At 26.5% G+C, this 18,795-nt stretch overlaps 1 protein-coding gene across 1 annotated transcript in view; it reads right to left on the bottom strand.

Moving 5' to 3' along the window:
- Nucleotides 1-18,580, bottom strand: part of LOC127285906 (uncharacterized) — a 79,941-nt gene extending 61,361 nt beyond the window's left edge. Inside the window, exon 1 of the mRNA XM_051312111.1 lies at nt 16,111-18,580. Within this exon, the coding sequence (XP_051168068.1) occupies nt 16,111-18,358 (2,248 nt within the window). The 5' untranslated portion in view covers nt 18,359-18,580. The remainder of the gene's footprint in view (nt 1-16,110) is intronic.
- Nucleotides 18,581-18,795: the final 215 nt, after the last annotated feature.

Raw genomic sequence — 18,795 nt, 5'->3', positions numbered from 1 at the left:
TTTAAATTTACAATTCAAATTTTTCTATAAATATATGTATGTATGTAGAAGATAAAGATCTTTTATTTGTAGATCACTTTTTTAGTCAACTGAAAACTTCCTATTTCTCTATATTAAATTCAATCAAAATATATCCATTAATTTTGATTATTATTGAAAATTTTAAAACTATTCCTCATTCCGTTAACATTTATTATTATTATTTATTTTTAATAATTTATTTATACATAAAGTTATTAATTTATATTTTGTTATTTAATAATTTAAATTTCACTTAATTGTTTATTTTAATAGATTTTTAATTCAATTTATTAAAAAAGTATCCAATTATTTTTACTTTAATTAAAAAACTCATTTTTTTAATTAAACTTATGGAGAAAAGAGATTTTTGGTTTATTTAAAAAGGCTAATTAAAAATACAATTATCGAATAAATAGTAAAGTATTCTTTAAACAGAAGTTAAAAAGTTTAAATTAAATATTATGTAGATATAATTTATTCAATTTAAATTAATTTTCATATAATTTAGAAACGAAGTATAATAAATAGAAAACACATAAAATAGAACAAAACAAAGTAATATAACAATTATTATTTAATAAATAATTTATTATTATAAATTAAAAATATTTATGAAGAAATAATCTAAATTTTATATTATACTGTTAATTTAAGTAGAAATTGTTTGAACAAAAAAATAAAAACACGAAAAGAAATATTAAAAAATAGAAAAATTAAATAATAATATTTTTTCTACTTATTAATTTGCTTCAAAAAGAATAAACAATCTTACTGTCACTATAGTAAAATCAAAATAAGTTAAAATTACTTTTTTTCTTAAAATTAATGAATTTTTTAAAATAAGAACTTATTTTCCAATTAGAAGTAAATCGTTTTTCATAATGTTATTTAAATTGCAAACAAAGATAGTACGTAATTATTATTAAATTGTGATTGTTAATAATTAAGAAAAAAAAATAAAAATATTAATTATTATTAAATTTAAATAATATTGATAAAGTGCATTAATGATTTTGATGTAAAAAGGATTTAAATTTTCCAAAATGCATTTTCGGTGGAGTGAATCACGTGAAATTCGAAGAGGTAGACGTAAAGGAATGTGATGAGAGTGTTTCTCGAGTATAAATTTTCGTCGTGAAAATATAGAAAATATGTATTACTTACAAAATGCTTTTGAAACACGACACAATAAATAGAAAATCCATGAGTTACACTTAATGTTTCAACACAATAAAATTATTATTAACTTCACAGAAGTCTTAAAAATAAAAAGTAGTTGACTCAAAGAAAAAAAAAATACAACAATTCACATTTTATTTGGGTATAAAAACCCCGTCATTGAAGCGCGACACGGTTCGCGAGGAACTGAAGTCCTATTGCGCGAGGTAAGGTAACGGACGCTCCCTGCCTGAACTTTCCCAGGGCCGTCTATATAAAATCCCTCTCAATTCCCTTCAATTTTCACTACGTGTATTATGTGTTTGAAAATAAATTTTCTTTAATTATAATACAGTGAAAATACAATAATTATTGGGACACAGTGTGTTTCGATAACTCCAGTTTCTAGTGTGACAAACAATTTTATCATCAAAAATGATGCAAAAAAAAATTATATTTTTTAATTTTTGCTAGTTGAATAGAAATTATTTAAATTAAATTAGTTAAAAAAGGAAGAAACAAAGTTTTTCAAATGGTTAAAAAAAATGCAAATTATAAAAATTAAACCCTTTCTTTCGCATAAAAAATGTAATACTCATATAAGAAAATAATTTTGAAGCATTTACAGTTGAAAATTAATTTTGTCTTAAACAATTTTTTACTTAAAATAAACCCACTTGTGATTCTTAAAATTAAATTAAGTCTTAAATTCAGTTGATACAAGGTTGCAAAATTATTTATAATAATGAAAAAGAATTTTTATATTAAACAAAATAATACAAATTTGAAATAATTCTGTTAATTCTAAATTTAATAATTAATAATAACAATTATTATTATTACTATTTATTTATTTATTATTACACATTTACATAAAAATTTGCATATATGCATTAAATAATTACAACTGTGAATAAAATAAATATAAATGAAGTTCAAAAAAAAAAAAAAATAATAACAATATAACAAATTTAATAATTATTATTTATTTATACATTATGTTAATTATTACCCACAATTATTTAATCTTTTACGATCAAGAAATATTATTAAAGAGAGGTGAAAATAAACGAAAACATGAATTAATAATTGTTACATCGTCAAAAATCAAATAATTAAAAAAATTTATTAAATTTTATCGTTTTTTTTGTTGACATTTTTGCCATTTTCACGAATGTTTGAAGAAAAATTTCAGATCATGTTTGAACTGTAAACATTGTGAGTTACCTGAATTTTTCTTTGCGGAAAATGGACTTCCGGTTGTTGGGAAAAATGTAACACAGGAATGTATTAAGAGGTTCTACCTGTCAGGTATTATTATTATTATTATTGGTGCTTCTCCACTTTTCACTTGTATTCCATTGCTTTCTGGGTCTTTTCTAACTTCACTTGTTAAGCACTAACCCTTACTGAAAGAGCACGTTTCGGCACTTTTCAAGAAGATTGTTTCATAAAACTAATAAAATGTAAACTCTACATTTTATGCCTCTTATTAAATTTTTCAGCAAATAAATTGTGTTTATATAAAATAATTTACGGTAAAAGTAATATTATTATTAAAAAGTATAATAATAATAAATAAATGATAAAAAAATTAATAATAATAATAATAATAATAATAATAATTGGTTGTAATAACAAAAAAACATGAAAAGTAATAATAACAATAAAAATAAATACCGTCAATAGGGGCTATTATGGTACAAAAAGCGATTTTTTTTGTTCTATGCTTAACCAAAATTCTAAACTTTATTAATAAATAATGTTTTAAACTATTTAGTTGTGTTGTAGACACCCTTTTGGAAATTTTTTTTAAGTTTTATTAGAAACAAATTTTTTTTTATCTTAGTTATATATATAAACTCAAAAGTTTCTTTGAACAAAGTTTCTTATGAACAAAATTGTATTTTGTTCATAAAATAAAGTAAAAATTTGTTTTTTCGAATAAAGCTGTATGAAAACGTATAATTTTTATATTCTAGAAAATAATTTTTAAAAAGTTGCTGAAAAATCATTATTATTATAAGAACTTTATTATAATTACTGGAATTTTTTAGGTTAGAAATGATAAATTTAAAAATAACACATTTTAAAGGGCTAATAATTATTATTAATATTTATTATACTCCACATTTTCTTGTTAAGTTACTCGCAGTTTTTAAATTACCATGAAAACGATTTAAAAAAATAAATGTTAAACTCACAATTTATTAGAAAAAATAATGTTTGATTTAAACTGAAGGGTTAGTTTAGAATAGGTTCATTTAAATTTTCACTGGAATTCCAGTAGAACGTCCGAAATATGACATAAGGGCGCTTCCACAATCACATGCATTTTCATTTTGCTCTTTGCATTTTGCTCTTGCTTTCTGCGCGCGCAACCTACTTATCAGTCGTCAAAATTAATTAAGTAATTAATTACAAATTAATTACATGTAATTAAGTAGTAATCAATTAATTTGTTTAATGTATAAAATTATTACTACTTAATTACATATAATTAATTAGTAATTAATTACTTAATTAATTTTGACGACTGATAAGTAGGTTGCGCGCGCAGAAAGCAAGAGCAAAATGCAAAGAGCAAAATGAAAATGCATGTGATTGTGGAAGCGCCCTTAATCTTTATATTTTTGACACCTGCTTCACCTTGCTTTTCTCTATTCTAGGTTCCCCACCATGCATCGAAAAAAGGTACCATTCCCTGCATAGTGTTACAATTCGAATGTTCCACTGATTATTTTATATTTATTTGTCAATAAAATTTTAACCATTTTGACATTATTCTTAACCTATAAAACATAATTTTTCTTGTACAGTTAAAATGTATTTTTTTTCAGTGCAAATTTTATAAAAGTATTTTCAAATCGTCGAAAATGAGGTAAAAAGTGAAATTTTGATATAAGAAATACTAATCTTTAAAAAATTAATATTTACAATTTTTTTAGTACGGCTCAAATATAACCTTTTTCCATTAACATTCATTTGTTTTTTTTTTTTTAATTTCATAAAAACATACTAAAAATCGTTGCGTCCAGCTTAAAAATTATGTAAATAGTAATTTAAAAACTAAAAGTACCACTTTCGCAGATAGGGGAAAAAATTTTTCGGTCATCAGAGTTTGTAATCCAAAAAAAAATTAAAAATCGAAAGTGTCTTTTTGGAGAAAACTCATTTTTTAAGTTTAATTTCAATTTGTTTGTTGCTTCTGTTATAGGTACGTTATTTTTGAGCATATATTTGAAAAATTTGAGAAAAAAATGAACAAATTTCATATATAGCATAATTTTTAATTTATTAGTACAATAGATTAAAAAATGTTCCAAAAACACACTTCCTTCGTTGACGTTAAATTTCAAAAAATCATAACTTCCTTCATTTTCTTCAAATAAAAAAATAAAAAAATACGTATTTCCTTATTTTTCATATAGATTTCGAAAAAAATGTTATTCGGACAAAAAAAAATTTTGAATGAAAATTTCCCATGGAATGCCCCATATATAATAAATTAAAATGAGTTATTTAATTTATAAAAAATAATCCTTTATTTCTTCTCCCTCCCCCCATCTTTTCTAAAATTCTGTACGCCACTGAAAACGCAGCAAACTTGAATTTATTCATGGTCACTGATTGTGTTTTTATTTGGCATAGTTGGGAATGTAAAATTGCGCATGGATTCACATATGACATTGATCAATTACACGCCAAATGACGACCCTGAACTGGAAAAAAAAGAGATTTTATACCGAATATACATGTGGACAAAGTTTGGACGCATAAATATATATATATGAATATATCTGATGTATGTATATATATATTTATGTAAACGTAGTTAAACAAATTGAGTTCGTGTTTAATGTGCACAGTAAGTTCTATCTCAATTGAGTTTCGCTCGTCGTAAAATTGTTGCTAATAGTTATACACGGATTCTATGGGCACACACTTTAGCAAACTCGAGAGTCGTTAAAACCAAATCAAATTTTCGAGATGTGATCGTCAGATTAGAAATTGAAGTATATATATATATGTAACATATATACGCAAGCCTTTTCAAATCTAGATTTTCCCGATAACCTGCAATGTAAATTTACCAAATTTGTCACAGTTGTATGAGTCAAAAGTTTTTAACGTTCAAATGAACAAAATATTTTTTTCAATCTATAAATTATTAAAAATTATAACGGCAGTGTAAAATAAAACAGTAAATTAAACAATTATTAAATTAATAACTTCTTTTTAGATATTTAAAACAATATTTTGTAATAAAATTCGTACTTAAAGAAGTAAAAAAACAAATTTTGTTCATTTGAACGTTCAAAACTTTTGGTTCATACAGTTGTTTATATCATTAAATATATTTGTAAAAATTAATTTCTAAAATTTAATTGTCAAATGATCATTTTGTTTCTAATTAAATGTATAGGTAGGGTAAGTGCACCAATTGCGGCGCGTTCGTAAAAAATTATTATTACTATTATATTTAATATATAACTGTTGCAAAGTGATTAAAAAATTATTTTAATCTTTTTTTGATACAATTATTAATAAAAATGCACATTTAAATAATTATTAATTTAATTATTTGAGATCAAATTTTTTCTTTCGTCGTAATTGAAACATTTTTAAGATTTCCATTCGCTTCAATTACGGTGGGCAAAGTATCTTCAAAATACGCCCGAGTAGAAATCCCCAAGGTATGCCTAAAATGATAATTGGCCCTAAGCTGGTCCTAACTTGGCAGAAAATGTTAATATTTCCTAATTTGGTACTAACTTGGTCCTGCTTTTACAAGCCATTTTAGTAATATCGGAGTATTTTGGCATTATTAATTATAATTAATAATAATATTATAATAATAATATAATTATAATAATAAAATAATAATAAAATAATAAAAAAAATATAAATACAATAATAAAAATAATAAAAAAATAAAAATTTACCTACCATAGTTTTTTAAAAATTTTAATTAATTATTAATTAAATTTATATTAAACAAAATGAGAAGGGTTACATTTAATTTGAATTTTTTTGCCCCTACTTTTTCAACCCTAGCGGACGAAACGGACGAAACTATAAGCAGAAGTTATTTAGAGGTTAAGTTCTTGTGTAAAAAGTGCAATGTAATTCTGCTTGTTTATTGATTTATTATTATTATTATTGATTACATTTTTTTATTTCTATTATATACACCCAGAAAAAAGGGATTGTTTATTTGAAAAAGTCAGTTGCTTTGATTTGTTTTGTATCATTCGAAACAAATTTCCTTTTAAACAAAAAGTTTTTCTAAAATTTACATAAAGTTTCTTTGATTGAAATAAGTTGAAAAATTTAAAAGAATAAAAATTTCAATCAAAGAAGTTTCAATACTAATATAAAATCAAAAAAAATTTCTTTGATTAAAAAAATTAAAATTTTTCTGAAACAAAGATAATTTTTTTCAAAGAAACTTTCTATAATTAAAAAAAAAAAGATTTTATATCGAAGAGAACTCTAGTGGAAGAAACTGATTTATTTAAATCATAGGGTGCAAGCTAAACCTTTGTAAAAGTCCAGTTATATTTAAATGTTTATTTTTTTAAAAAATCTACGAATATTTGATTGTTAATACATTATTTATGTACATACATGGTAATATATATTATATATGCATAAAGAAACAAATATTTTATAAGTAAGTTTTTGTATATATGTATGTACTAAAAGTAAGCAAATATATTAATTTCAATATAAAATACAAAATTATGTTATCAAAATTTATTAACAAATAATTAATCCTATTAAAATTATGTGAATTTTAAAAAACCTGGTCCTATCTAGGACCTAAAAAGGACCCTTATATTGGTCCTAAATAGGCACCCAAATTAGGACCAGGCTAAAATCGCATCACCAACCATTTTAGGACCAAGTTAGACTGCCAAGATAGGACCTAGATAATAAAACGGCAAACTAGATAGGACGAAGTTAGGATCATTTTTCAATTTCCACACGGGACACGTACTTTTGGTCACCGAAACTGATACAAACGCGCCGTAATAGAAAATTACGGTATTTGTTTTAATTTCTCATATTTCTTTAAATAATCGATTTTTATAAAGTTAAATTTTTTTTGTAATATCTAAATAACATAAGCTTTTAGTTTAATAAGTCTTCAATTAACTTTATACAATAGAAATGTCAAATTTTCTATTTCAAAGATGTTTTGACTTGAATCGCGCCGTAATTAGTGCATTTACCCTATATTCTTAAAAAAAAATTATTTCTTTTTTTAGTATTTTTATTTTAAGAATTATAAATTTAAATTTAATGAATTTTTATTTTAATTTAATTTAATTTTTTATTTTATTGTTATAAGGGATTTACAGAGAGATTTGATATGGTTTCATGTAGTTATAGTAAATTTGACACTGATGAAATGTAGACTCTTAATTTATTGCCGGATATATAATATGACCTGAATTGAAAATGGAGTCGTAAAAAGCGAAAAGACAAAGGGAAGTGAGAGAGAAGGTCGTGTCGACGATAAAATAAAAGAAAAAGTAGACGCTGCATTTGAAAACCAACATGAGCCGCGCACATAGAATTAATGATCTTATAATGAATTATGATTCTGATGAATTTATCTAAATTCAATAAAAGTTGTGAGTTTTTTTTTAATAACGACTATATTATATATTATGTTAAATGATGCAATTTGTCATAGATTGCAATATATATATATATATATATATATATATATATAATATTGATTCTTTTTCCTTTTTTTTTTGGTAGATGATCCTGCTATAAACTTAGAGCCGGATTTTCAAATTCAAAATTGCGTATCCAATATTGAGAAAGATTTTATAAAAAAAAATTTTGAATTTTTCTAAAAACTTGTTTTTATATTTGCACCCAGAGAAAAGATAGATATTTGTCTCAAAACCAAATAAATATTTATTTGTTTCAAAATGAATTTTATTTTGTTTCAAATAAAAATTTTATTTTCTCTAGATAAAATTTTATTTGTGCTAAATTAAATTTTTTATTTGAAACAAATAAAAAGTTATTAGACTCTAAGACAAATATATTTTTATTTCATTCAAATAAATAAAACTTTTATTTGTTTCAAATAAGTGAAAATAAGAGATTTCTCTATATAGGTGAGAGATTGCTGAAAATGACAATGTATATAGATTTTAAAATTTTGAAATGATGGATTTAATATATAGCAAAGCAAAATACTAAAAAAAAGTCTGTCAAATATATGGACGATTCTATAAAAAAATTAGATAAAGAAAAAGTGAATGTGAAAATTGTATTTTCTATATTCACAAGAATATATATATATTTTCTTCGCGTGTTGTTTACAATTACAACCAAAATTAGACATAAAAATTACTATTAAAAATTACCAATTATCAAATATTTTGTTAGAAAATAGAAAAAAAAAAGTGCAAAAAATTTTGATACTACAATTAAATTAACTAAAATAGAAATTTATTGAAATTTCAAAACATATACCTCTATAATAGTTACTATATAGTTACAATTCATAACTGATATATATCTAAGCTTTAAACAGATATCCAATAATGACAAAATAATTACATATTCGATAGTAATGAAACAACAGTTTAATTCAATTATAAACCCAATATATGAAATTCCATGAGGAGGAATTTTGAATAAATTATGCTTTGTATAGAAGACCCTCATAGTCTTCAAAGTCTACCCTGAGTGCCATAACGTTCTCCCGTTATATCACGAGGTTGTCCGACCGGGGCCGATCTTTCCTTTAACCATCCCCAGCTCTGGGCAAAAAGTTACCCCTTTCCACACCCCCCCCAACCCAACCATATAGGTAATCCGTTGGGAGTGCGACACATACATATAAATGTGTGTGTGCAACCATGTGTATGAGAATATCCTCAAAACTTGCTAGAGTGCTTTTGTAACACCTATGTATCATGAAAATTGTAATGTATACTGAAAAGCACCTGCCAACTTCTTTTAAATTCACTCTGAACTCGAGCACCATTCACATTCATTTCAAAAACACACATGTGTCAAATAAAACAAAATTACTATTCAAACTTTAATTACTTATTCTCTATTTCTTTTCATCATGTTTAAAATAAAATTTATAGCATCGACAACATCGTCATTCTCCTAAATTTAAAAGATTTTTAACGAATTTATGATATTATAATTCAGAAATTAAATATTATTTACAAATATTTGTTACAATAAAAAAAATTTATTTGATTAAAATAATCGGTTATTTGACTATTATCAAATAAATATTTTACTTGAACCAAATAATTTTTATTTGAATTAAATAAAATGTATTTGAACCAATAATTTCTGTTTTTGAAACAAATACCATTTAATTACGTCAAATAATAGTAATTATTTGATACAAATAAATATTTATTTAATAATAGTTAAGTAATCGATTATTATTTGAATCAAATAAAATTTTTATATAATGTTGTATAAGGAGAGGGACCGCTAATATTTCAACCTTTCGAAATTAAGGCTGTTTATGGTTGTCAATTTTTTTTCTGACAATATTAAATATTTGAAACTGTAATATACTATGCATAATTGAAAAACAATTAATTCTTTAATAATTTCTTTAAATACAACTCGAAATCATCAAAAACTAAAAATTTTAACTTCTGTCGCAATTTTTATTATTTTTCATTGGCGATTTTTTTATAAACTTTTTTCATGATTCTAAACAATCAATCGTATGAATTTTGAAAAAATTTAATTTTTTCAAAAAATAAAATTTTTGAAAAATAAAAATAAATTGTAAAATTGTTAAAAATAACTTTTTTTCATTTTTCTTAGTGAAATATTATTTCAGGTTCTACACAAATTTTTTTCAAAAATTGTTACACATAAATCAAACCAATTATGTTTGGTTTAAATTTTATCAATTATTCCTTAAAAATTCAACTTCTCCTACGATTTTTATTTTTTTTGTAGGCTTTTTTCATGATTCTGAATAATCAATCTTGTGGATTTTTAAAAATTTTAATATTTTTAAAAAATTAAATTTCTAAAATAGTGAAAAAAATTTTTTTTCAATTTTGATATTCACAATAATTTTAGATACATTGGGGTAGTTTTTGGGGGCTTGCAATTTCAGGAGGAAGTGAGCGGGGGGCATTGGGGTAGTTTTGGGGGCTTGCAGTTTCAGGTACTATTTTTGTAAAATATTCAATAAAGTACAGTATACAAAGTTTGTAAATGATTCAAATTAGCATCAAATTTATTTGTGTCGGTACTTTTTGAACTGAAAGTTTATATAAGATTTTACAAAATTGTTTTGTAAATCATATGAAATTGAGTGTTGTATAAATGGATATATACAAGGTGTTTCAAAAGTTAATGTTATTTTTCAAGGGGGAAAAATATTTAAGACCCAAAATTAATAACGTGTTAAAACAGTTTATTTTTTGTTCAAGTAACACAAGCAGCAAGTGTTCCACATCTTTGATAAAATGTTAATTTTATAATTTTCGTAAAAGAAAAAAAATTTTTTAAGCCTCAAATATCTTTTATAATAAGTTAATAAATCAAATCAAAAATTTCTTTAAAAAAAAAAAATATTGATGAAGAAATGTTGGAAGCAGTTATGAAATGAGAAGAGAAAAATAAATATAATAAAAAAAAATTAATTAAAATTTTTTTTCAATTTAATAAATTTTATTACTAAAAAAATACTAGAAAAATCAATAATAAATATTAAAATATTTGTTAAAATTTATTTTTTAACTTTTTGAAGTTAACTTCAAAATTTAAAAGGGTGCAAAAAAAACAAAATCCAATTTGAATATTAAAATATAGAAACATCATTTTAATTAACAATAAATAAGTTTAATTTAGTTTAGTAAAGAATTTATCAAATGCAAAGACGATTAAATAAAAATTTTGATAATTCTCTAATTCCCGTAATTTTGATAAAGCAATGTAGAGTAACAATTTAGAAATCAATACAATTTCACGTAAAACTTACTGAAAATTAATATAGAAATATATCAGTATTTGAAATCGAAAATTCGATCGTCATTGATTATATAAAATCAGTTACAGTCAGTTGTATCACATTATAATAAAACCTTGAATTTTGTATTTAAAAAAATCAGTTAATTTTGCACATATTTGTTTTCTAAATAAAGTCATGAACTCAATAAACCCTGAGACTAAAAACAAAAAAATGGAGTACATAGTGAAAGGAAAAAATAAATTTTCTCATAAATCAAGTGGTTGTTTTCACGGCAGTATACATATAAAAAGCGATAAAGGAAAAATGTTATAATGGAAAAATTTTTAACGGAGCGTGGTTATATAGAAAATGGATTGGCTTGTAACCTTTATCGAAACGCTGAATCGACGCGCGCGCGGATGAAGTGCGAGCATCAGTGATTCCGGAAGTGAGAACGTCACACGGCGTTCTAGCTGGCACGATGCCAACTATTTTAAGGAGATGAGCCGAAGACAATACTTGAGCACGTACATATAACCATTGCTCCATACATTTACGATATTAAGTGGTGCTGCTGCTGCTTCTTCGACATAGGGTCGGTTTCACGGATTTTAATATAAATGGGATCTCCTCGTCGAATATCCATTACCTTGCGAAAATCCAATGTAGACCTTGCCAAGGGCTATTAAACACAACCTCGACTTAATTCTCTCCGAAGTTTTAAAGCTGATGCTGGGGATATCACTAAAAGTTTACTTCGTTTTCTTGTAATTTAATTGAGGAAAATAAAATTTGTTATTTCTTATAGTAAATTTCCAATGTATTAGGGAATTTGGCTTATATATTATGGAGTTTTTCATTTCAAGACGTTTAAATTTTCGTTCATTAAACATTTTCTTTAAAAATGATTGATGCTTCTTATCGAAAAAAAACTTTAATTCTACACTGTTAGAAATCAGCGACTTGGATGAAGAAAAAAAAATTTAAGCCAAATGAAATGAGAACATTCTCACTTTTCAGGATTGAACATTTTCCGCAACCGGAAATCGAGAGCAAACTATGTGGTCTTTGTACTATCATGATACCCTGGAAACAATTTCAACTATCAAGTTGCTTCTTCTCGCCGATTTTTGTTGCAATTTGTTCGGGGGCACCTCACTGAACATTTTCCAAAAATCAAAATCCATCGGGCGCTTTGATTAAAATTTTGAATTTAGTGATTTAGATTCGCACATCATTTAGATTTTGATAATCACTAAAATCAAAATTTTAATCAAAGCGCATATTTTCATATTTGGAAAATTTTCAGTGAGGTGCCCCGAAAAAGTTGCAACAAAAATCGGCGAAAAGAAGCAACTTGAGGGTGGAAATTGTTTTCAGAGTACCTTGATAGTACGAAGACCCTATATATAGTTTGTTCTCGATTTCCGGTTGTGGAAAATGTTCAATCCTGAAAAGTGAGAATGTTCTCATTTCATTTGGCTTAAAGTTTTTTATCCATCGAAGTCGCTGATTTCTAACAGTGTTAACTTGAAAACTTTGAAAAAGCGCCGGTGAGATTGTTTTGAATGTCTTTACAGTTTTCCGGATTTTCTAGGATTCCTCATCGAAAGTTAATGTCAGGTTCCAATTGTACTATACGTTAACGAAGCACTTTGACGTGCTGAATCCGAATCTAACTTCAGAATTGACCCAGCGCGTCCGGTTTTTGAGATATTCTATTTTAAAAGTGCAGAAAAGACGTTTTTTTTTACCACATTTGAGGTCGTGTAACATTAAGATATAATTTTTTTTTCAAAAAGGTTGTTACAGCATCTGAAAGTACTATTCTTACCCTTAAAAATGCATTTTGAAACTTTAAAAAATCTTTATTTGTCTCTGAGTTATCGTCATTTGAATTTTCTAAGTGGTGAATAATGCTTCAAAAAATTCAAATAACGATAACTCAGAGGCAAATAAAGATTTTTAAAGTTTCAGAATGCATTTTAAAGGGTAAGAATAGTACTTTCAGATGCTGTAATTAAAAAATTATACATGTGCCATTCCATGAGTTTTTTTTTATCACTTTTCGGTGTAATCTTTCCAAATTAAATGAAACATTTTTTTTATAATATTTATTAAGATAAAGGTCCAAAATAATCACTTTTTAAGTAAAAAGCAATTGTTCATTTAAAAAATACAACAATAAATAATAAAAAGAATTCACTTTTTTCTGCACCACCAAATAAATTGGTTGAAAGATCCAAATTTTCCTTATTTTTCAAGCTTTAATACTGCACAAGAAAAATGAGGTGATTCGAAATAGTTAACTCACAATTTATTAAACAATTTTTTCTTTCTTTTTTGTATTTTATTTATTGTGAAACGTCTTCTATCACTGCGCGCGACGTTCGGAAGTTGTCGCTCTTGTTATTGAGCAGAAGCTCATTACACTAGCGTATAGTAAAAAAATGTTGTGTGAAAAGTGAGGTTATGTTGTCATTGAAAAAAACATAAAAATTTCTGGTCATCAAATTGAATGGTTTTTAATTACCTACTTTGCAGTAAAAAATCATAAAAAACATTTTTGAAGGATGAAAAAACCTCACTTTTCGAACAAAATATGCTTTCTACTACGCTAGTGTAATGAGCTTCTACTCAATAACGAGAGCGACAACTTCCGAATGTCGCGCGCAGCAATAGCAGACGTTTCACAGTAAATAAAATACAAAAAAGTAAACAAACATTGTTTATTAAATTGTGAGTTAACTATTTCGAATCACCTCATTTTTCTTGTGCGATATGAAAGCTTGAAAAATAAGGAAAATTTTGATCATTAAACCAATTTATTTGGTGGTGCAGAAAAAAAGTGAATTTTTTTCATTATTTATTGTTGTATTTTTTAAATAAACAATTGTTTTTACTTAAAAAGTGATTATTTTGGACCTCTATATTAATAAATATTATAAAAAAATGTTTTATTTAATTTGGAAAGGTTACTCTGAAAAGTGATAAAAAAAAACTCATGGAATGGCATATTTTAATGTTACACGACAAAATATTGTCAAAAAAAAGTTTTTTCTGGCGCTTTTTAGTTAAAATATCTCGAAAACCTGACGTCCTAGGTCAATTCTGAGGTCAGATTCGGATTCAGCAAAGTTAAAATATTTCGAAAAAGTATGTTCTGGTTCTTGGTTCTGAAATATAAGCCAAAATTTCGTCATGATTAGTTGAAATTTAATTTAATTAGTTTATGTAATTAGAAAAACCAGGTGATTTGTTTTAAATTCGTCACTAAAAACACAAAAATCAAAATTAAAAAAACCGATGGATTTTTCTTTTTGGAAAATATTCAGTGAGGTGCCCCGAACAAGCTGCAACAAAAATCGTTGAGAGGAAGCAACTTGAGGGTTGACATTATTTCCAGGGTATCGTGCTAAATAACCAAACTACCAAAATCGGTTTAGAACTGCCTGTTTACATTTAATGGCACTTTATGTCTTTACTAACGTGGTATAGTTCAAACAACTACAGCTTTGATACCTGTATCACATTTATTTTTATTCCAGTGGTATGGAAACAAATTGATTCGTAATGAAACCTTTGGATTATAATTAAAATTTAACTACCGATTGTCTCGAAAACAAATAGTAAGGGCGCATTAGTACTGGTCCAAAATTAAAATCAATATACTACTTCAATACTAATGGTTAATTCATTAAATTCTTTACTATGAAAACCCATCCCACTATACGTCATCTAAGACAATTGTAGTTGGACATTTTCTATAAAGCAATTTTTCTGTTATTTATTTTTCTCTTTCTTTCAAAGTAATTTGAACGTTCATTTTCGACGGCAATCCTTTTTCAATGATTGTTTTCCAATTTCCACACTTGAATTATTGTTGTTGAACTGCGAAAATTTCTGATATAGCAGATAAAACGATTTGCTCTCCATTTCTCGACGAAAGTAAATATTAAATTGGAACGAAGTCAGGAGGACAATAGCTCTCGGCGAAAATGCTGCGTTGGAAACAGATGTGGGAAGAGAAAAACTTGATATGTGTGTTAGTTGATTTTATACTATAAATGAATTAGATATACTTGATTTGCGTGAGTCGGGAGTTGTCAATGTTTGATCTCATTTCATTATTATATAGATACTATATTAAATACACGATGTCGTTATATTTAAGAGGATACGTTTTATCAAAATAATTGGTTGCGTAAAATGAGTTCGCACGCCAAATTCTTCATTGCCAATGACAAACGTCTTTCAAGCCCGTAAGTTCTTTGGCAACGTTTATAAATATCTAGATATACTTTCAGTTTTTATTAACCCACAAGTGCGCCTAGACAAGATTTTTTAAAGTGAATTGTATATTTATATCTCTATTGCGTCTCACAGACCTAACCTAGCCTCTGTTTTGTAAATATTTTCCTTTTTTTTTTTAATTTTAAATCTTTTTTTTTTTAAAGTTGAGCAATTTTAAAAATACGATTAAATTTCAAATATGTGCCAAATATTAATAATAAATCATTTCATTTATTTTCCATTAAATATACAGATTTAAATATTTTTAAATTTTATATTAATTTTGAATATTTATTTGTATTTTTAGTTCAGTAATTACTAAAATTACCCAGTTTGTGAGCTTATGATATAGTTTTTAACTTTTCCAATTCTCTGCGACCTACTTTCACCAAAAGTTCTATGACTATATTTAATAATAATCAAATCCTACCCCAAAGATGTGATTCATATTTGCTTTTGTATATATACACGAAACATCGTTGATATTTATTTTTGCACGAAGAAAATATTATCAACTATTATTAGGTATATTGCAGAAAGTTTTGAGTAAGAGAAAAAAAAAGTTTCATGAGTCATGAATTATATTTATAGAAGAAAAAAATAAAAAAAAATTCCGTAAAGCAAAAAGGGAAAGAAAATTTATTTTATATTCTCACCTTGTGGAGAGTCGCCTATTTTTTGCCTACGCCGTCTCCTGGGTTTCATGATTTCCGTTTCCTCTAGTTCGCGTTCTGAATCGTTGCAAAGTTGAGCCAATTGTCTTACTTCTTCCTTGCGTTTCTTTAAAAGTTCATAAACCCTTAGAAAATAGTCTTCAGCAATTTCTTGATTAGTTTGTCTATTTAAATTTTGCTTGTCAATATCATTTGATAATTCATTGTTGAATTTTAGAGAAATTCCATTTTTCATGGGCAATTTTTCCTCATCAATTATTGTGGGATTTTCACTTCCGTCAACAACTTTGAACGTGTCACTTTTCTTAACAGCCGAACTAGAGCTGAGAATTTCCTTGTAGTCCCTCGACTGTTTTGGAATTGAGTTGTAACCAAAATCAGGCGAATTCCAACTGGAACTTGAAATTTCTTCCTCGCGGGAGTTAGTTGTAGTTTCTGAGATGATTGAATCGTGTTGAGGTGATGTTACTCTGTCTAAAACTAAATAATTTTCCTGTAAAGCTGTTTTGGGTCTTGAATTTATATCGGGACTTAATTGTCCATTTTGTTTGAGAATTTCTTGTTTCAATTTAGAATGATTGGTGTTTTCTTCAATTTTACTTGCCAATGGATTTATACAATTTTTAAGATTCTCACAAATCAGACAATTTCTTAGAGAACAATTTTCAAATTTCAAATCCTTCCATCTGGGTTTCTTCATAAAATCTTCTTCCTCCATATCTGATGTATCTAATTTATCTAATTTACTATCAATTTTCTTTCTGTCTTTATATTCCCTCCATGTTCTCTCAAGATTATCTTGAAGATGATATTTTGAATCGAGATTACCGAGCAATGTGTCACTTCTTGTTTTTCTTGTGTAGACCTTTTGCTTTACGACAGGTTTCCTCTCTCTGTAAATATTTTCCAGTTCGTCGGCTTCGAGTAGTGCATCGGTCCGTGTCCTTGAACGAAGTTTCCTCCTGAGAATGGAGGAATCTTCCAAATTATGTCGGCTTCCACTTGGTTGAAGTTGCCTCTCTTTAAACCGCACCACACTTGCATCGCTACCCACTTTTCTGATGTGATAGTTCTTTCGGTTGGGCGAATAATCGGAGTATCTTTTCTCTGATTCGATTTCTGTATCAGGAAAATTGTTCATTCCTATCGGCTGTGAACGGGATCGAGAAAGTTTTTCCTCTGTCATTTTTGCTGAAATACGATCTTGCAGGAAGCCGCGAATCTTTTCTAGTTCGTGTTTTGTTAATTGTTTTCCTGTTTTGAATGAGTTTACAGTCGTTTGGGGAAATGGCACTTTGGGAATATCGGTCTCCATCGATTCTGATGAAATATTGTCTCCTGTAGTTTTGTCGGTTGGCAAATCAATAATTTCATTGGAGATTTCTCCTATTCCATTGGGAGTATTACTTCTTCTAGATGAGGAATCTTTTCTACCATTGGAAGTGTCCCTTCTGTTGGAAAAATTCCTTCTGCTATTGGAAGCATCTCTTCGAATGTTGGAACATTTTTCAGATACCATCTCCCCATCGAAATATAAAGATCCTTCATTTTGTAAACTTCTCCTTCTACTATTACTCGTAGATCTGTCTACCCTTCTTTTGGAATTATTTCTACTTCTTTCTCGTGAAGAATGATGAATTTCGTTTAATGAGGAATCACTTTTATTTCTCAGATAAACACGAACTTTCTCACATCTGACTTGTGCAATTTCATTTGGAGTCTTTCCCTCAGTGCTATTGGTTCTAAGATCAACAAGAATCTGTTGACGTAAATAATCACCAGGCGAATATTTCTTATTATTCCCTTCTGATGATCGGCTAATTTCAATGGAACTATTTCTTTTACGTGATTTTTTACCACCATTTCTCACGTCAATGTCACTTCGTGATTTTCTTGGTTTACCAAAATGATGAGATTCAAATTTTGTACTGTAACCCTCAAAATTTCTATTTCCAAGTAATTTGATTTTTGAATCGGGAAATTCTTCGTGTGTTTTTAAACCTTCGCGAAATGAACCTTTTGCTCTTTGTGCAATTCCTGCCGCAGTTTCAACGAGTAAACGACCATCCTTGTCGATTAATTGAATAACTGGAATTGTATTTGAAGATGTTGTTAGTTGCCAATCCCAATTTGAGGGTTTATCAATTTTTAATCTTATTACACTGTCTTTGGGATCTTTTGTATCTGCTTCGTAAGATGATGATGGTGATGTTATATGGGCATTCTTCATGATTTATTATTGTTATTGATAATATTTCGGTTACTTGATAATCGCACAATGGTGCAATATTTATAATCCCCCCTCAGGGTGTTTGAGAGTTATTTCGTTTCATTTTTGGGTATAAATATCACTCGTTTTGTTTATTTTATTATTGCTAATTTACCTTCTTCTTTTCTCTAATATCACTAAGGGAAAGTAATGAATTTCTATAATATAGTATTGTGAAAAGTGAAAAAATTTTTGTAAAATATTTTACGTTAAAAACACTTAGAAAAATATTTTTGGTTAACGATTATAAAATTGTGTTTAAAAAATATGTAGAATGTTTGGAAGTGAATGTATATCTGAGGAATTTCAGCGGATTTTACCCTTCAAGATACCTGTTTCTTTACGTATAAGGAATTCTCTTCTTCTTCTTCTTCAACTTTTTCCCCCCTTTTTGACGT

The sequence above is a fragment of the Leptopilina boulardi genome, unplaced genomic scaffold (genome assembly GCF_019393585.1).
Source record: "Leptopilina boulardi isolate dan_hultmark-lab unplaced genomic scaffold, ZJU_Lbou_2.1 LbouV2_342, whole genome shotgun sequence".
Lineage (NCBI taxonomy): Eukaryota > Metazoa > Arthropoda > Insecta > Hymenoptera > Figitidae > Leptopilina > Leptopilina boulardi.
The sequence above is the reverse complement of the archived record's forward strand: the minus strand, read 5'-3'. Positions and strand labels throughout refer to the sequence as shown.